We start from the raw sequence: 21671 nt of genomic DNA, 5'->3' as shown, positions 1-21671 counted from the left end.
CCTGGAGGGTAGGGTTGTGTTGCAAAGACTGCCAATAGTTGGACAGTTCAGTGGACTCATGGGTGAAAGGTTCTTAGCCAAACTTTGTCAGGAGTTGGCAGCCTCTGTTCTATCAACCTATGGTAGAAGATGAACACACACCTGTCACCTAGAGAGTGCTCTATTACAAAAACAATCTTAACATTACCAAAGTAACGAGAGCTTGTTTTTTCATCACCTGTTCCATCACGATGAGATCAAGGTGACACGAGTAGGGTCTCATTACAAGTCAACTGCATGAGACTTTTCAAGTCTTTGCTGAACTTTGAACATGCAGCTCCAGATATATTCTTCGGAGACTATCAAAATAAAAGCTAGTGATAATGATGCCCAACCCAATATTCCATTAGTGAACAGTATTGTTAAAGCAGCTGATGAATACAAATTTTGAGCTACTTCATTCTATAATTGGTATGTTTGTCTTAAGCTGAGTTAGAATTGTTAATAGATGCCAAAGGACAGAACATCACTTTAATAAATTTTTGTCTCTGACGTTTCTTTTCTATCCCTTTGCACAGATTTAGACATCATTTGTCCGTTCACAACTTCCACAGTCGGTTCGAAATACTTAGTTGAGAACTGAGCTTTAACTATGACATGATTAGCTTTGTAAAGAATATTTATAAAGTAAAGTAAAGAAAAGCGCTATAAATGTAAAGAAAGAAAGGGGCACCTTGAGATCCTGAAGGAAACGTATCCTGTGAAAGAGAGTCACCCTCTCTGCTTAAACCAGGACCTACCGGGAATCCAACCCGGGACCATAGAGTTGATAGACGCTGATGTTTCCACTGTGCCAATCCGACATCTCGGAGCTGTTGTTCTCCCCATACCTCAACAGTCAGAAGACACAGACAGTTCTTGTTAGATTACCTGAATCTGGGGCGGGGGGGGGGGGGGGGGTTATAGTAACTGCAATAAAAGCCATTAGAAAGATTTAAATCATTCAAGACGAAGATATGACAACCACAAACAACTTTTATTAATCTTCTACCAAATACAAAACTATTTTCTCATTCTAGATTCTGACTAAAGCCTTATCTACTCAACAAACAGTGTTTATAACAATTATAACTTTTGTGTTTTGTTCGGTTCCTCAATCAACTATTGGTGGCACTGTAAAATGATGAAAAGCAACTTATGTGGCCACTCTACATCTATGGACACCCAAACACAAAATCTACGAACTGGTCATTAGAAATTAACTGCCCGAATGAGCCAAAATGAACCAGCAATCAGCAAATTTTGTTCTGGCTCCAGACAAACTGTTAAACAACTCAGAATAAAAGCATGATCTGCATTTGGACATCTTGACACTCAAGCCAATCGTGATTAGTCGATACGATGGCGTCATAGGCGATCACTGACATGAAAATCTTGCCTCTTTAATGAGTAATATAGATTGGGGTAAGATGTGATTTGGTCAGTCTTATTTGTCATGTTGCTGGAGGCGTAATCAGGCAGTCTATTCATATATTTGAGAACAAAGATAAAGGTGAAATTCTTATTTTTCAAAGCATTAGCATCAAGTTGATTGACGAACCAGACCAACTAATTAATGCAGTGAGACAACAATGTCAACAAATTTGATTATATGAAAATCATAAGAAAAATAAAAATTTCTTTCAAAATTCGAATCACACAATCACAAAAATTCCACAATAATGCCAGTTGGATTTCATTTAATGTGTACGAATATTTTTGTGTTGTTGATTTCATTGAATGTATACATACATACACATAAGGCTGCCATTCACAAAGTGTTTACTGTTCTATGGACAAGCTTTTGCAGACTAATTTACACTATTCTAGTCCCTGTTGTTCAAAAGAACGAAGTTCATGTTATCCTTTACACTCATGTTAAGTATATCCTTGAAGACATTATGTTTTTCAGATAATCCCACAAAAAAGCTTTTGCAATAAGACAATTACATCTAACACATTTTTAACAACTCAGCCCAGGGTTTCTATAACTCAGAATGGTTCAATAGTTTCGATATATACAGCCAAAAGTGAAGCAAATTTAGTTGTGGAAGAAACCTCATGTTCATCAATGTCTGATTCTAATGTTTATCCATATGTTATAGGTGCTGTCGAGTGTGGATTTAATCTATACTTGGTGCTACAGTAAAATGACTTTAATGAAGATATCATTAAAGTTTGCTCAGCATTGTCGAGAAGCATTTCATATCGCACTCATATTGATGATTTCAATCCACTTTTTATAAGACCTACCTCTAAAGGAAGTCGAAAACTTCATTCTGGCAAGGCTGCTCGAGAAAAGGCAGGAATTTGCAGAAGCGTCATGCTAAATGCATTGGATGACATGGGAAAACATCCATAACGTCATTGCAACAGACCATCTGTAATCCATGTGATGTCAAAATCTTGGCCACAGCACCAAGACACATGCAACTTTCCCCTGCCACAGTTTCCTACCCTGTTATTTTTTTGCATTTTCGGGAGGGGTAGTGGTAGGAGGAAATCTTTTCATGGATTACAGCTATGCGCCTTGATGTCAAGATTCATTAGAAGTAGGTCTCATAAAAAACTGAACGCTAATTAATGAAAAATTTCGCAAGACTGGCGAGTGACAGTCTCAAAATGAAATTAGATTCAACAACAAGGGGCCTAAGACATGTAATCAAACAGGTCTAACCATAAAAAATAACTTGAGAAAACAGTCTTGGGGTGTGCTGACCATAAAGAATCAAATTTAATAATTCTACAGATCTGGAGATAACCAGCCGATTCTTCATCTGTAGCAATTGTCATGGAAATGCATATCTCATAAGAAATCGTAGACTTCATGGGCTGAATGTAATTGACATGTTTGTCATTGTGATGCTGGGTATTATTGAAGGTTTACAGCAATAAGACTACCAACAATAGTCTTGTTATGTTAAGATGAAATGTGCTTAGAAACAAGAAGTGGATAACCTTGTCCCATGGATTTTCCATTGAAGCCACAAGAAGGGTGCGAGATATTTTCGTTTCTCAAATGAAATGGCTTCCAGTAGGATTGTACCTTTTTCAAACAGGATCATTAGAAAATTATTCAGCTGAAACTTAAACTGTACACAAGAACAAAATATCTCAGTGCCCACCAGAAATATGAAAGCCATTTGCAAAACCACACCTCAATAACACTGGGGAGGTAATTTTAGATTGAGTTGTGCACACAAATGATACAAGGTGGTGACTAGGGGCATCCTTCCCCTCCTTAATCCACTGTCATTCGTGTCCCTTTAAATGAAGTGAACCATGATGAAAGAGTATTTTAATAGCAGAAATTCAAATACCTTTTAGGACATGGTTTATCTTATATATGCTCGTGGCATATAAATCTCTATTGGTAAACTCATATACTGGTGAAATTGGAAGAAATAAATGGCTGCCTAGGGAAATCAGAACATGCCCATATTTCAATTTATACACTGCACGGCAGTCTCAAATTCATTGGCTTTCTTAACTTTGTCTTACAATGTATAAATCAGAATTAAGGCATACTCTGATTTCCCGGGGTGGCCACTTATACCAATTTCTGCAGTAACAATACTGGCAAGACGAAACTTAGTTTCTGTACGAACTTGATGACATTAGTCGTCGAGATAACCTTCAAAATGTCATGCCATAAGGAAAGGGTAGATACTAACAAACTGTGACCACCAACAGATATGCCTTTTTCAGATGGATCGGACATTTTAGAATTCGTCTGATGGTGAAAACTCATCCTCGTCATCCTCATCTTCATTCAACTCATCTGGTTCCTTCGTACGTCTTATACACCAACAAACCACAACGGTCACTGTGACAACCACAGCCAATACAATAACAACTATCGCCCACGGAACAATAATCGCTTTCGGGTGTTGTTTGTTTTCATACGCAATCTTCATTTCCCATGATGTGTTCCCGAACTCATTTGAAGCAATACAATGGATAGATCCACTATTTTCCGGTTTAAAGCCATGAATTTTGAAAGTTAGATTGGTGACATATTGGTTTAAGTTGTCGTCAATTCGGAGATTGCGGAATTCGTCTGTTTTGTCCTTGACTAATGGATTACCAGTTACGGTATATGAAACATTGGGGTAGTCATGGTAGCCATATGCAATGCACGAGACGGTAACTGTTTTACCCACACCGTCTTGCTCAAGGATAAGGGTGTTTTCGTACCCGTCCGGTTTTACACATCGCAGAGTTTGGGCATTCAGGGTCTTGATATCATGTGAGTAGACCCAGCTTGGTCGCAGACATTTCATCCTGATATCGATCGAATTTGAAGTAAGCCATTTGACAAAGGGCAACACACCACAATCACAGGTCAAATTGTCGCTATTTGCAAATATCGTGGCACTTTTTAGGGGAGTAAGGATCTGTATGAATGGATAGGACAGTGTCTGAAAACTGTTTTGGCCTATGTCTAATTTAGTTAAATTGGATAGGCCACCAAAGGTCTCAGCCTCAAATGTGCCAACTCCTTTCGAATTTGAGGCATTACTTAAGTTAAGTTCCTTCAATTGAACACAATCCGAGAATGTATTATTTTCAAGTATTTTCATGTCTGTGTGGCTAAGATTAAGGTTTTGGACTGATTCTGCAATTGGTTCCAAGTCATCACTTGTAATCGTGGTCAGGTTTGTAAAACTCAAGTCCAGAGTCCGCAACGACTTCAGACCATTGAACACTTTGAACGGGAGTATCGTATTCCTAAACCCTGAGCTCAGATACAAATGCGTCAACTTGGACAAACCCAGAAACATTTCCGACACTAAATTCAAATAGCTGCCATTTTCTAATTGAAGTGTGCGCAAATTTTCTAGCGGTTCGAATGCTGTCTGTGATATTTCTACAAGCTTTTGATTATTTTTCAACACCAGAATATTTAGGCTTGTTAATCCAATGAAAGTCCTCTCTCCGAGTTGCGTGAGGTTGGAATTTTCTAAATATAACTTTTGGAGTTTCGATGCTGTGGAAAAATCAACATCTAGTCTCCCAAGATTGTTTTCGCCCAAATGCAGCGTCTCAATATTTGGGACGTGCCGGAATATTCCCCAAGGTAGATTAGAAAGTTCGTTTCTGGACATGTCTAAATATGTAATATTCTTGGAAGACCAGAAAAACGTATTATCGATCAAATTACCAAGTTTATTCCGACTAATATCTATGTGGCGTAATTTAATTAATGGCATAACAAAATCTGCTGGCAGTGTTTTGATGTTAGTGTCAACTATGATCAGCTTTCTTAAGTTATATAATCCTGTAAATGAATCTTTGTGCAGCGTATGAAAATTCTGATCGCCCCGAATCTCCAGCTTCCGTAACAATGACAATCGATAGAAAAGATACGCTGGGAGAATGCTCGATGTGTACACTATTGATAATACTGTCGTTTGTTCTGATAATGATTCTAATGTTTGTCTCAGAAGGGCGCTAGTAAATGGTGTGGAACAATTTACACGAGTCGATTGACATCGACACGTTTCTGGACAGCTGTCGGATGCCACGAGTGATATTAGCACCGATATGATAAAACCAGTAATGGAGAACACGGCCTGGCAGTCGAGTCTGAACATTGTGATACTTGATACAGGAGCAGCTAAATTAATGAATAAATTCCATTTTCATCTACCAAATTCAGGATCGATGGGCCATAACTGAAGCCAACTAAAACTCTTGATGACATGCACTCTCCTCGAATGAAACAGGTGTCTTAAACAGGCTTAAGTATCCACAAATTTCACTCAGAAACTAATTCATTAATTTCCCACGACCCAAGGTCTCTTTGGTTTTAATCCTGTCTAGCTGTCACTTTGGCCACAATATGGACGTTTCTAGTGCGTATTCCCTGCAAGAATCCTAAGGCTTTCTTTTCCGATAGGATAACTTCACCATAATATGGACAACCACTGTGCTGTGTATCCCCTGCAATCATCCTTAGACTCCCTTTTGCAATATGATAACGTTACCACAATATTGCTGTATCCAACATAGCCAGTCAGGGCACCGAATCCAATCAAGCTCTCCTCATCATGATAAGAACACAACTACCTGATCATCCATACAACAACCTTCCCAACAAGACCTCTTCGATTACAAATGCCAGATCAACTGTCCTTTTACCAGTCTGCCTGGTTATACTTCCCTCTAATGGCTGGTGTCTTTTGCAATATCATAGCGTTATCCAATATGACTATATCCTACACAGTTAATCCAGTACAGCAACTCACAGCAATGAATCCAATCCACTGGGTTTGGTCAAAACGATAAGGTCACAATTACTCCATCTTCCATGCGGTAACCTTTTCCAATTTGACTCCTTCTGGTGACAAACAAAATAGACACCTCCTTCTCATGAACATTCTGCTCAATCTAAATCCTCCAAATGTCTTGTATCTTCATAAAATGTGGTTGCCTACCATGGAAACCTGCAAAACCACAAAAAAATCGAAGAAATGTAATAATGTAGAAAACATGGCTAGTAGCTTTTTGCGGTGTTTTAGGGCAAGCAGCTAGAATGGGTATTGATTTGGAGCCCAGTTTTATTGGCATCCGGGAGCAACCCGATAGTCTTTTTGCCAATCTGACATGGAGCCAAGTTTTATTGACATCGTAGAATGACCTGAAAGACTTTTGCCAGGCATGTCACTTTTTCATAGTGGGGAAGAGTATTTTTCAGTCTGGACATCATATCATCAGCACTTTTTAGGCCGACTATATTTATGTACATTCTGGCCAAAGTTAACTACATCAAAATTGCCGACAGAGATGCTAAGGACAAATGTAGGATTTTTTTTGGGTGGACATCATTTGGCAGTCAATACATTTTGCAAGAAATAATATTTCAGGGTATGCTAATTGTGGGCCAACCACAAGGTCTTCAAGTGTAAACCTTTGGCCCTGAACTGGTCTATTCAGTAGATAAATGCTGGTGATGCTAAAATGCTGATATAAAGAAAACCTTATCTCAAATTTTCTCAAAATCCTCAATGAACATTTTAAAAATCGGACACTAAACTTCTAACGGATGATAGCATTTAAGCTAGTTCACTTACCTTGTGGGATTAGACAAGCATCTCAAACTGTTTTGTAGACATTTCTGTCTGACTAACGTAAGAATCGACCAAGCAGACAGCCTCATTACAACAGTTACAGGAGCAGTAATGAGCAAGATAAGATTACACCTTCACACCCAGCATAATGCTAAATGTCAAAGATTTGCTCAGGAGTAACAACGCTAGGACTGAATACATGTCCTTTCAAGTCAATTCTTAATAATTTGTCAAGTCTATTGAAATCTGACCTTTACAAGAATCAAAATCTTCAGAAATTTGACGAAATGAAATGAAATGATAAAGCAAAGGATCATTGAAAACCTTATCATATCCATTTTTCACCAATAAAAGCCTGGTTCTCAAGACTTTTTCCTCATTATCAGTACCAGATCATTGAAAAGATATCCATAGGCTTGACCTGCGGAAACCTTTCTGTAACCTTTCTAGAGAGCAGAATTGAATAAAATCGAGTAAACTGGTCTGAAGAACATAACGAGCTGTTTCTCAAAGCTTCCAGACTCGTCTGCTGCAGGATTCTTTCTCGGAATATTACCAAAGAAACCTTTTGTTTGTAACTCCCACTCACAGACCATTCATTGAAGTATTTCCCCTAGCCATATCATGGATCCGCCCAATGCCCTTCTGAGCTTGTTCGAGTTACTGTATAGTAGGGCAGCATGGGATGACATTTACACTTCACTATGTCCATCCTCCAGCAAGACATGAACCTTTCTACACTCGGACTTGGTTTTGTCCATAATGTTGGTTTATGGGGAAACAAGATGATACAAAGTAACAATGTTACAGGAGAAATACAAGTTTTCAACCAAACATTTACGAATTAACAGGGTTAGAGCCATTAACCTGACAACCTTTTGCACATTGGGGGAAAGCTATTCGTTGTTATACTTGGAGCATAAAATCTGCTGCAAACATCAAGGTAAACTAATGACGAAGCCATTTCAAGCCCCCAAATGATGCGCAGAGAAACAAGGTGAATAATACTACAGTCGGAAACCTCATATAGAGCAATAAGGCATCCAAATAGGATGAACTAGTATCCTTGACCTTTGTTCTCCCCGACGAAAAAGGTCAAGCCTGACTGATAAGCAGCACCATCAGGACTGACAACGATCGATAGCGAAACTGCCTTGGACTTGATGGGTGGCACGCTTAGTCAATTCACAATATTGTTCACCAGCTCGGCTGGATAAAATGTGGCGAGAGAAATTGTGCTGAAGTATTCAGGCAATATGGGAATTCTCGCACTTATCTGCGGTCATGAAATTTGCAATGTGCTCTTATTGGATATCACTTGCTAGAAGGCTAGATTAGGAAATGTCTCCATGGAATATGGTGTGTACGTCTTTATTCGATTACTGCAACCTGCTAAAACATCAGGTTTTGGCATCAACATGTAGAGTGTTGGTCAGAGGTAACATCCCACATTGCATACATGCAACACATTACTTCAGCATCATGAGCTGGAAGCCCTCCCGAGAAAAAGCCTTTTTGTGCTGGTAGCAATGTACATTCAGGTCAAAGTTGTGCTTTTGTAGAGTGACTACATAACATTAACTCTATCTTTACAACGCAGAAAGTCCGATAATTTTGCAAATGTGCTCTTTTTGCACATGATTAGAAAGGGCGATACAAGCTGGCAATCCATGCACCACATGACTTATGTTTTTGAATGAAAGTAAACATTTCATCACTCAGGCGTAAAGGGTATTTCCACAAAACGCTAGTATATAGTCTGAAGATTGTCATCAATAAATTAGTTTGAAATCATTAGCGCTAATCAGAGAAGGAGTCTCAACGACGTTAACACCACTCATTAATCAACATGTGCTGATGAGTTAATTGAAACTGACAGTTATTTTCTTGGTGATGGGAAATAAAACCACTAACCAGGCCATCAATTTTGACAAAGTGCCAAGTGAGTAAATCTGGGAGTAGCTGATGAAGACGGCAGCAGTTAAGGGAGTACGGAAACAGAGACTGAATAGGAGGAATAGTACTTTTCGAGACACCCTTATTTCAGCGGAATTCAAGCAGAGGATAACAGGACGTCAGGAATACTGTGCATTAAAACTGGTGGGTGCGATCGGGGGGGGGGGGGGGGGGGGGAGGGGGCTTGATGAGCAGCATCAACTTGATGGAACCTGGGGAGAGGAGATAGACCCCACCATTTCAATATGACTTGTCATCATCTCTTTTCATGATGGAATCCATTATCACCAGTCAGAACAACACCCACCTACCCTTTACCCTATCAAGTTGATAGAAAATGACCAATAAATCTGGTTGTTGATGCAAACATTTTACAACCTTAAGATATCAAGGGACAAACGCAATACAAATATTCACAGATTGGATTTTTCAATAAATTGTGATCAATAATGCCCTCCAAGGCAACAATAAAATGATTTCACTTTCACCTGGCATTCCCATTAATATGTTACGTCCATTGGCAAATTCAGGATCAATAACAGTTTATAACTTCCCGGGTACACCCGGGATTATTCCACAATTTCACCTGAAGTGATGATTTTATTGGCAATAAATATTTGTTGCATCAGAATCCTAAAATACCAATGTAGTTTGCAATATCGATAATCATAATTAAAGACAAAAGATGTTCATAATCAAAGTTAAGTGGATAAATGAATTTGACAACCATACTGCAATTGATAATATTGTGATATCATGCTAGATTTTGCATGAAATTAGTAATAATTTTATTATTTCATTATTTCTTTTTAATATATGCCAACATTAGCAACCTGTGTTCATCATGCTTTGCTGCCAAGTACTGTAATGGTCATAAGAAAACTAATTCTGCTCCGTTTCTAGATGTATTAGCAAATGTACTCAAACTTTTTGTCAAACATTTGTGGGCAGTTTTGGGGGCATCACAGTAGCTCCTTCTTTACATGAATATGTACCTATGCATCAGTACAAATTGTGTTCCTCTTCCTTATAAATTTTGAGCAATGGTAAAATAAAGCCTGGAATTTCATTTTGACGAAGATCGTATATGCAGAGCAATAAAGAAATTATTAAAATATTTATAGGATTGGGACGCTAATGTCGAACAATGCAATCCTTTAATGAGAGCTTAAGCACCAATATTCCATTAACTTAATTAGTTTTATTCATATTGACAGCAAAACTCATCATATAATTCTTTCAGGAACTGTTGTTATCATTTTTCAATATATTGATTTTTTGAATAATTTCCTGAGCAATTTTTGTTTGTGTAGATAAATATAGGTTGTAGATTTTAAATGGCAAACTTTTCACAGTAGTTTTATGTTCACAGACTTTATAAGCAACAGCGATTAAGTAAAGGTGAAGAAATTTTGTAGTCCGCCAAAATGAAAATTGAGAAAACTCCAAAATGCTTTGAGATTTCGTGAACAAACAGGCACAACAAATTTGACAGTTTTCCCCCCCAATTCTGACATCCTGCAATGATCACATTTTTAAAAGCAGCCCGCAAATGAGACAAACATCAAGACATAGATCTCTAGATGCAAATATAAGGTTTTCTAAGCAGGCAGCCGATGCAACCAGCTCCTGATAGAAAACATAAAGATGTAAAGCCAAGAAATTTCCATACAGACCATACTTCTCATTTGATTGAATGCCTACTTGGGCTGCCTCGGCTTGACAGAATCGACTGCACGACAGCCCAACAGCATACGTCTCCCATGACAACAATCGCCATTTCTGAAGCAAGTCAAGCATACCCAATATGAATTAACTATCAGCCATCAGGGTGGAACGTCAATCGGGAATTTACGCTGTGATAAGCGCAGGTAGGAAATATTAATGAGCATAGATGGGAAAGGGAGATGAGCTCCAGCGGGAAAGGTAGATCTGAATTGACAGGAAAGGCAGATGAGCATAGGTGGGAAAGGTAGATGGGCAACGGCGGCAAAGGTAGAGGAGCATAGACCAAAAAGGTGATGAGCATTGGCCAGAAAGGTAGATGAGCACAGGCTTCAAAGGTAGACAAGCATAGGCTGGAAAGGTAGATGAGCAGATGTGCATAGGTAGATGAGTATAAGGGGAAAGGTAGATGAGCATAAGCAGGAAAAGAAGATGAGCATGGGCCAGAAAGGTAGATGAGCACAGGCTTCAAAGGTAGACAAGCATAGGCTTGAAAGGTAGATGAGCAGATGAGCATAGGTAGATGAGTATAGAGGGAAAGGTAGATGAGCATAAGCAGGAAAAGAAGATGAGCATGGGCCAGAAAGGTAGATAAACATGGATGTAGATGAACAAAGGCCAATGAACATTGGTGTAGAAAGGTAGTTGAGCTATCCCAGAACTCTATTACATTAGATACACAATACTTCATGCTTTGTACATTTCTTACAATATGCAACACTAGAAGCACACTTTCTACACTCCTGACATTCTCACAAAAGCCCTGCCAATGAATAGCATCAGATTCAATGAAATAGCTAAGTCAATCCGAAAAACAGGTGATAGCAGCCATTTCTTATGACCTGCCACATTGTACGGCATTCGCTTTGTTCAACTTGACATTTTCTCAGCACGGATTTGCATCCATTTCTTATCTTGTCAAACGCCAAATTTTCATAAAGATCCTATTTTCGTGGATTTTCGAATAACCTTTATTTGCCAAAATAAATCTCAAAAAAAAATTTTTCTGATTGGAAAAAAGATAGACATTTCATTATCATTATTATAGGTTCAACATCCGCATCTTGCCTTTGCCATAAAATTACCACTGGTTGTCATGCAAACGCCTTCCTGTTCTATACAGATGTTTAATCAGTATCTGCTTCCGTTGTTCTGATGAATAGTTTTATGTTTAATTCATTGGAAGGAAGCAGGTATCTGCTGGGAGTCCTGTGGCAAACCTTTGCTAATTTCTTAACCCTTTAGCTGAATATCTTAACTGAACCTAGCACACAGGGAGTATCATAAGTTATCGAGTCCTCAAATTCCCAGGTGAAGACTGAACTACCAATAAAACTACTTGTTGCAAAGGAAAATTGTTTCCAAGGAAGTAGAAACTCTCTATCAAGGACACCCTAAGGACTAGCAAGTAGTGTCCTACATAGGGAGGTGCCCTGATTAGAGGGGTCAAATTGAATGGAAACAACCACTGTGGGACCAGAACTAGTGTCCTTAATAGCGAATGTGTCCTTAGTAGAAAGGTCCACTAAGGGAGGTTCCACTGTACTAATAACTTCTGGGTTTTCCTGCTTCTTATCAAATGGCTGGTTGCTAAGGGTCTCCGAAGTAGAGATAATGCTGCGAAAATCATATGACAACCCTCACTCTCTCTTATATGGGGATTGATCGCATGCATTATTTAGCCAAACCTAACTAACCTGGATTGTACATCAGGTCGTTCTGATGATATACATTTTTAGTTGATGAGATGTAAAAACCTTGGTAGCCAAGACATATTTGGCACTGATAAGGGAGATTCTGAGGCTGAAAACGACTTGTTCAGCGCCATATGGCATTATATTCCAACAATTTTTGTGAAATCATCTCTACATCAGAGAACTTTTACAATAAGACGAAGTGAAGAGAGTTGTTAAACCCTTAACGCTGCCGCCATATACTGAATGCATAAGTTGAAAAGCTATGACATCATAGATTAGAAACGAAATCACGTAAAGCGATAAAACTTTGCACACGTAAGCACAACTGGCTTCTTTGATTTACAAACCATGATTTTTCAAACCCGTCTGTTGTCACGCATGAGGAAGTTTCATATCGAAAGACAGGATGTCAGTGATAATCTGACGGTGCACAAAGCTATGGTATTAGCAGCAGTTTACTAGTGACAGAAGGCATCTCCCAATACCTGCAGGTCTGCTATGAGCAGCATTGTTCACAGGATCAAACATTCCATATATAAACACCACTCAGATGATCTCATTGCACCAATCACTGGTTACAAAATCAAACCTTGCGTACTTTTAAATAACTTGGGGAAAACTTAGACTAAGTCTGTTTTACACTAAGGAGTCCGTATCCAATCGTTGGTCAATAAGATATAATGCTATTATACACAATGCAGTAGTGCAGTGGATGCAAGCAACTTTGCTAAAATTTGGTACATGTATACAAAGTATATCAGTCTACGCAACTTATATTCATTACGTATTTGTGCAAGTATTTTTTTCTAATTCAATTAAAAATCACAATATTCTTAACAAAGAGCATCATCTGTAAGCTCAGTGTTCATAATCATGTCAACTATAAACAACAAAGAACATCACTGTCACAACATACCAGCACCCCACGCTACGCAAATGTCAAGCGTAAGGAAGGTTGGTATCTTAAGACAGGATGTAGGCGGTTTACTATAATATGACAAAGATTGCCCAAAGTGATCTTCCTAACTTTGCCCTAATTTGAGTGGGAGAGATGTCGCTTAGAATGCAACAACTTGTTCATATTTTTCAGTCAGCTTTGAAATCATTGACATCCCCAGCACACTAATCGCTTCCACTCAAGAAACCAAAATTCCAGAAGACCCAAACAAAATCTTGATTATGACAATAAAGGATATAACTTTAGGATGCACAACATCTTACGCTCACGTCGACTCGAATTTATATCCTTTGTCCTTTTATGGAGCAATACAAGCTTCTCATCAGGATATGCACATCAAAGAAACATTTTACCCACACCCTAACAATTGCATCAGCAGCAAAATATGCTAGATTTTCATGGATAGTGCAGCATTCTACAGAAGTCGCAAAGGAGGCAGTGCAATGTAGCTTGGGTTTTTCTTCAAAGTTTCATAGAAAGACCGCCCATGGTCTCACAACAAAGTGGTCTTTTTTCAGATAGTAATTATCATAATCATCATAGAACAAAGAAATAGTCTATAGTAATAGTTTCGAAGATTGTTTGATGCAGATGCAATTTACTGCCCCACCCAGCCGCACCTCCCTCTGAAGTTTATTTAAATAGGATGAAAACATTTCTAAGCCTAAAATGTTTTTTTTACTTGTTTTTTTATCACCAGTTCGGTATCAATTCCTTAACCCTTAAAGCGCTGCACGCAGAATCGTCCGCGGTTTTGCGCATCAGGGATTCCCCTGACGTCATCATGCATGGGAAAGCCCTCCAACGGCCGTATATTGAAGAGTGGCTATGTCGCTCGAGTTTCATGATTTTTGCCAATTTTTTGGAAGTTTTTTGGCTGAAATATTGTGAGTAACAACCGAATGACAGCTGCAGAAGTTGCAAATCCTGGTTAATTCGGCGCTTTAAAGGTTAAATCTAGCCCACTTTGTTCCAACCCAAACCCCAAGAGGACACTTCATAAGATGTACTCAAACAACTATGATCCTCTTCAAAGGATGATCTCAACATCATTAGCAAGATGTTACATCATTTTGCTGCAAAAATAAAATCACTTCGTTGGATGACTGCAGATCAAGCATTAAATAGCAGCATCTATCGGAAAACGTTCAAGCGTAATTGGGGGGTACAATTTCATCACTCACAACTACCTGAGCAGGAATCAAAGCACATTCTTGTTATTTTTTCAGCAGAATTTGAGACGCTTTGGGATATGAATCACCAAGATCGGACACTCAAACAGTAAATAATGCTGCACTTCACCTTTGGAAGCAGTGTAGGATTTCTAATAAGCCAACACCCAGTTAAAGATGATGCCTGGTTAAAGGCCAACCCCGTTCATTAAAGTTTGTAATTGAATTTGAAATTTTCCAATTGCGTATTAAACATGTACTGAATATAAATCTCAGCATCACCGTCATGTAGACAGATATACAAATACTATGTAGCGTCTTGTCCATCTAATGTCGGTGAGTCAACTCAGATTTTTACAAGTTGAGGTAAACTCAGCTACCAATGATAACCAATGAAATTTGCGGGACAGTCACCTGTGTTTCGCAAAGTTTGAGGTGATTTTCATTATGCTTCACCTTTATGAGCTTAACTTATATATGGTGATGTCAGAAAAAAACTGATTTTCAACCTGGTGATTTTTATGCAGCAGAATCCATTCACAAGAATCTTTGAAATCGATACACCACGATAGGTGTATAATCATGCATTCCTTAGCCAATATACATAATACGGGCAGATCAGTGAACTTTCGTATTTGATAATAGTTTTGGTTTTCAATGCAGCCCACGCCCAGACAGGGTGGATATATGTGTGTCCCGGCTCCATTCATGAAAATACAGATTAGAAATAAATCAATTTTCATCAAAAACCAGCTGGAGGGCATACCCACACCCATTACCCTGGATGGGGGAGGGGTGATTCTCAGAATAGCTGCGTATATTTGGCAATCAATATCAAAGTCGATGTTTTAACTGGAAAGGCTCAACACCTTCTTGAGGGATGACCATGGGCACCACCATTTTGGCTGGAATTTGAGTACAATTACAGTGGAACCCCCATTAGCGGACACCTATCTATTAAGGACAACCTCTCCATTAAGAACACTAGTTCTGGGCCAAAATAGGTTGTTTCCATTCGATTTCACCTCTCTAATCAGGACACCTCTCTATTAAGGACAGCACTGGTCAGCCCCAAGGGTGTCCTTAATAGAGAGGTTCTACTGTAGTATTCTTTCAAGGGAAAGTGAAAGTCAATTTCAAGGGTGGGTGTCAAATCTTTGTTTTACAGAGAACAGACTCCCACTCTTGAAATTGGCATTCACTTCATATTGAAAGACTCCTAATTGCTTTCGAATTTCATGTTCTAGACAAAATGGTCTAGTCTATGGTCAACCCTTAACCACTTTATTACGATGGACCATATTTCCAGTCCTCTGCATCATGACACATAGTACAGCAGGCTATGTTTGCGCTCTTTATGAAATCACCACGCAGTGCATAGAAATGTATGACATAGTGCATTACACAACATGAGCATCTGAAGTAGTAAATATATTTGCTAACATGCCCTCCAGCAAAGTGATTAATCTTAAAGTAGTAGGTTTGGAGGAATACTGACTGCTTTATTGAAGGATTTCTGGATATGTATCAGATGCCTCGATCTCTTTCATTTATGGCCTTGAGAAATAACCAACCTACTAATTTCAACTCAAAAAAGACCAACGATATGCTGATATTGGCATCCCACTAGGTATTTCTATTGTCTTATCCTGAACAGTTTGCTCCAAGCATTCAATACTAGTAACAAATAAATACAGCCACACCCAGGCAGCACACATTACAAAACAGGGTAAAAGAAAAGGTCTGAAATCGCAGTTTTATCTCTGAAGCATGTATACATTATAAATCACAAGTTTTTATGAAATGAAATGGTTGGATCCTAAAACCTAAAAACTCCCCCTCCCCTCCATATTCTATAGAACTTGGTCCTCCTCACTGTTAAGTTTTCAGCAAAGGTCAACCCAACTTGGCAGCCTATTCATAGGTAAATATCCCAATAATTATGTATATGGAGCCATTATCGGTATCAACCAGATATTATCAAGTACAGATTAATCCATCAATCTATACTTTAAACAGACTAGTCTTCATCAATTATTGATATCATCTATTTTCAATATCTGCACCCAATGTATACATGCCTACAGTCAAATCATAAAATTTATTTCCCATTTACAACTATCTATTATATTTCTGTAATTTTTTATGACCCCTGCCCTGCTAACCAATGAAAATAATCCAGTGGATTTCAAATTGGCCAACACCCATAACGTAAAGAGAGTAAAAAGCACAACATCGTCATTTATTGGAAATTTTATATTTGATCGTTTTAAAATTACTGCAAATATGTTGAGATTGAATGAAATGTATCAGTCAATTATGCAGTTGAATAGGAAAAGTTAAGGTTATTGTATTAGTTGAGCACAATCTCTCATACATTTATATGGAGTTGATTTAGCTAATGTACAGTTCAACGAGACCAATCTTGGCTGACGTGGACTTCAATAACTTCGGGAACTTTGTGGGGTTAAATTTCGATGCTGGCGGGATCACACCCAGGATATTGAGCCAAATCCATTTATATTTTTACTCTACACCCATATGTGTCTTTGATGATGCGGGAATTTTCTAACTGCAGCATAAATTTATTGATTGTGCAAAAAAATTGCTTGATGAGCAAATACAGAAGAACTAATTGATTGCTAACATATATGCTTCAGGGGTTGAGGAATCCACCAGGTCAGAACTACCCTTGAAAGTGTAATATGAACCCCCCTCTGAAATAGGTTGCTTCGCAAGGAACACCTTGAAGATGAGAAGCCTATGACTTAAGTTCATTTTTTGTATAAACTAGCTTCTTTTTCCCTGTCATTTTAGTATCCTGTTCAACCAAAGCAAGAATTTCAACAACACCTTCAGGCTCATGTTACTAAAGGTTTCCGATGAAAAAAAGATATCAAGAGCTGCCTCTCATTTTAGCTTCAACACTTTTCATTTCAAGCGCCACGAAAAACTATCACTTCGAGACTTTTCACCACTGCAACCTGGCATTTGTCATGGACAAAGAAAAGCCACCATCAGAATTATTCGGAAAATGTTTTGAATGCCAAGTATTAAAACATACAGGCTACAAAGATACTCATTCTGATATTTTACAGGCTAGCGTTTTTTAAAGCAGGTTCTCGTCTTGACATGTTGGAGGGAATTTTTTTATATTCAACAGTGTTCCAGTCTAACTTGGCCCGACTACAGTATGTTTTACAGCACTCAAATGTACAATGAATGCAAGTTGTGGTGAACAGGGAGTGAAACTGAAGATAGCACCTCAGGAAATACATGTATTAAAATCTACCTTTCTCTCAAAATGATAAGACAAGACTTTTAATCATCAACATACCCTTCATTGCCTCAGGATGATAAAGTTACTCCTGTGTAATACCTTATTTCTAAATTCTGTATATCTCACTTAACGTCTAGTCTTGTGGCATCCAACATTTGCATTTAGTGATCATGTCCAAATTTTGCATGCAAATCTTTGGGAAAATTTGCATGGAAGAAGCTGGTGGAGGTGACAGTTGGTCAAAATCAGACTATAGCCATTGTATTCACTCCATAATCACCCCCATTTAATCAGGCTGATTAAGCTGCGCTTACACCACGAAATATTGGTGGACCAATTGCACATACACCACCACATTGCCGCGACAAATTGGTTCGGCAATCCATTGCCGATACAAATTGCCGAGCGAATTTGTCCCACCAAGCTTGATGGTCCAAATTCGCCCGGCTTGTTGAAAGCTCGGCTTTGTCGTGGTGTAAGCGCAAATGGATCGGCAATTAGCTAGTTAGATGGTTCGGCTCCAGGTGGCGTTTTCGAAATGGCGCTTTCTGCTTATTGTTTGCGCGCCATCTGTAGCCGGATTTTATAACTAGCTGCAGCGCTGGTGTAAGCGCTTGGTGGATTTTCGATGGTGCGGCATTGGTTCCCGAACCAAGATTGGTGGTCCATTTTCAGGTGGTGTAAGTGCGGCTTATGGATCGAATACACAAATACGCGGCAAATGTCTCTGAATATCAGCGGTGATACTCTGCCTATTTGCCAGGCAATTAATGGCCCAGATTTGCCCAAAAAAGAGCTCCAGCACAAATTTCACAAGTGGAAGTTGACTTTGGACTTGATCCCCAACAGTAACAACGAAGTTGACTTTCCCTTTGAAAAGGAACAACCAGGGTAGGCCTTTAAGCAACAGCTACTGACCTCATCTCTTCATTTTCAGTGAAAGAAAATTGAACCCACAACCTCTAGGTCAACTATCCACCACGAGAAAACATAAGCTCTTCCCGAACAACGGCAAGCCTCTGACCAAGATTACAGTTTAGCGTTATCATCAGACTAACACCTCATATATCACTACAACAGAATCCTAATGTACATTGTTGAAACGGATACATCAGTAACAATCGCAATAATTTCCCGAAGCCAGGAAGCCAACATGATACACTGCAACTGGTTGCCAGGATATTGTTAAGATCGCCTGGAAGGTAAGTTTTCTTCGAGAATCAACTCGGAGCTAATGTGGTTGCAAGAATGCGAAGCCAGGCAGAATCTGATCTGTGACATTGGAAAATTATTAGGTGTTTTTAGTACAGGTTTTATGCTGTCAACAGAGACAAGCATCAACTCCCTTCTCCTTCAATCATACTTGCACTCCAAAAGCAAGAGGGAGAAATCCCAGGGCCTTAGAAAAAAAATTCTGCGTTCTTTTGGCTGCTGTGCGGCCAATTTCTTCAAAGTCTGGTTTTTATTTAATTCAATTTTGGTACCCAAGAAAAAAATTTACATTTCACTAACCATGGTTACAAAATAAAGGTTTTTGTATGAATCCCATGTACACTCACGTAGTGCTTTTTTTTGGCCCCAGATGCCTCAAAACTATCATCGGATGCCGCAAGCTAGCTTTGGCTAGACATTCAAAACAGCCTTGTCATTTGTACTGACCAAGCTAACACCGTGAGGATGAACACCTGAGGCATTAGGATTCACCATGAATCGATTCGAGGCAGATAATGCCATCGGAAAATCCAGTTGGACAATCTGACACTGCCTAAGCCAGTTCTTCTGCAAGGTCACACCTTCAGGGTCATTTCAATCAATGAAGCTTGAGTGAGGGCATTGAGCACAGGTGGCACTGTCCAAGGCAGTGGAAGGTCCAATTGCCAGTTCCCCTGCTACAAGAATTATCCAGATTAGAAATCCGAAGACAGAATTCGTATTTGTTTTAATTAACGTAGTGCCTGGTCGAACAGCAAATGGTCAATATTAACACCGGTCTACAGCAAACACAATATCGCACCTAGATTAGAAGTATCCAGCCACAGAACCAATTAAAACAAACTTGACAAGAGCTTTCCAACAGCTACAATATCATTACCATAAGACGTCCTTCTTGAAGAAACTTATTAAAGAAAATTCAAAATTCAAAAGATAATTTCTCAGCAATGGCTGAATTCTGACATTTCAAGGAAAAATCGCAAATACAGGAGAAGTTTTTTTCAAAAAAATCCTCAAATGTTAGAAAATAACGTACAGCCTCGAACATAGAATTTACGTCAGAACATGAAATGTATATGATTCAAGAATTACATGAAATTTATGTTGAACCCAAATGCCAGTGAACTAAGAGCCAGAATCTTAATCAAACTTGACCAGAGCGATCTATCAAGGCACAAATTTCTTGAACAAAATCAAACAAATATCAATGGTCTTCAACAAACCATAATCATCAGCATAAAGAAAACTTGACCGAAGCAATCCAAGACCCTCAATGGTGACAATCCCTACCGTACAAAGAATAATCCTCATCATCCACGGAGCTTCAAAATGACGCAGAACTGTTGCTTAGCGTTTGAAGAAGAATATAATCTTACTCACCTGATGTTAAAAATTCCCAAAAGAATTCACGACAACATTCTTCTTTCTCGCTAAATCTCAAACTGATTCCTTCTCGCCATATTGGACTGAAAAATTAGCATAACTGTCGCTTTCCTCTCCTTCCTTCAACGACATTTCCCCGCAGATCGAAGGCTTGTCGATTGCAAGAGCCAACTCCCGTCACATGAAACGCTTGTATATTGATTAATCGCTGATAGGCATTCTGATGCATTGTGGGTGATTTTATCGCCGTTGTACGATGCTTGTTCCATTAATGTGGAATCAGGGTTTACATAGTGACAGTGTGGTACTATAAAGATGGATGATAAATGTTTTGGAGAAAGTGACTATTTATTCGTAACAGTTAACCCTTACTGGACTGAAGTGAATGAGAGAAAATTGATATATTTTCTTCCAAAGGTTATGAGGCAAGCGTTCTCAAATTAACTGAAATGTACACACCAGTCATACTTAAAGGGACTGCATGGTTAAGCCAGTTCCTTGGCCAGGGGGTAATGTCCGTCTGAAAAAGTAGGTGGCGCCACCAATATGAGCCTGAGCAATTGCGGTAGATGCAACAGTCCCTCAGAACGTCAACAAATGTTCATATCCATGGCAACCAAGTGCTTGTTTTTTCGTTACCGGGTGGTGCCCAAGGTATACTTTTGATTTGTTCTATCACAATGCCTCGAGGCTACACCCCACTGATAGATTCTGAGCCATTTTCCATTAGACATCAAACCCAGCATCTCATTCAAACCTATCATTTGCAGGGCAAGAAGATCTCGCCCAGGGCATAAATCCACAGCATTTTGACAGGTCATGACATTGACATTTTCAATGTTCAGGGGGAATCTGAATTCTTCATTTCACTTGCTGTCATGTTTTGGGGCTTAGCAGGTTAATTGGATTCCCAAATCCACGTCGGTGAACATATCAGGCTCAAACTCCATCAGAATGTTCACCAGAAACAGCTTTAGTTCATGATATCAGAGGAACTACATTCTGATTGCACAGATGCAGCTCTACATGCAGGAAAGTAAGAGAACACACTGATTTCGAAAAAAAAGAACTACTTCCAAGAGTGTTCGATGCTGATTGGTCAATTGGTGATGCAGAGCCTGGAGTAACTTGCCTTTTAACCCCTATATGTCCAATCCATGAAGGGCATTAATTAGATGTCACTCCAAGCAATTCCAG

At 39.0% G+C, this 21671-nt stretch overlaps 2 protein-coding genes across 6 annotated transcripts in view; both read right to left on the bottom strand.

Annotated features, from left to right (window-relative positions):
* LOC135500188 (uncharacterized) overlaps positions 1-21671 on the bottom strand; it is a 161003-nt gene that overhangs the window by 43790 nt on the left and 95542 nt on the right. The window lies entirely within an intron of this gene.
* LOC135500190 (carboxypeptidase N subunit 2-like) lies at positions 995-20646 on the bottom strand. The gene is made up of 2 exons (XM_064791440.1): positions 20472-20646; positions 995-6467 (listed from the first exon to the last, which is right to left on the bottom strand). Exon 2 carries the CDS (start codon positions 5613-5615, stop codon positions 3741-3743), a length of 1875 nt encoding a protein of 624 aa, XP_064647510.1. The 5' UTR covers positions 5616-6467; positions 20472-20646; the 3' UTR covers positions 995-3740.

This window comes from Lineus longissimus, chromosome 16 (genome assembly GCF_910592395.1).
Source record: "Lineus longissimus chromosome 16, tnLinLong1.2, whole genome shotgun sequence".
Taxonomy (NCBI): Eukaryota; Metazoa; Nemertea; class Pilidiophora; order Heteronemertea; family Lineidae; genus Lineus; species Lineus longissimus.
Note: the sequence above shows the minus strand (reverse complement) of the source record. Positions and strands in the feature narration are given on the sequence as shown.

Excerpts from the sequence above, each read along its gene's own strand:
- LOC135500190 (XM_064791440.1), bottom strand. The coding sequence starts at position 5,615 with ATGTTCAGACTCGACTGCCAGGCCGTGTTCTCCATTACTGGTTTTATC.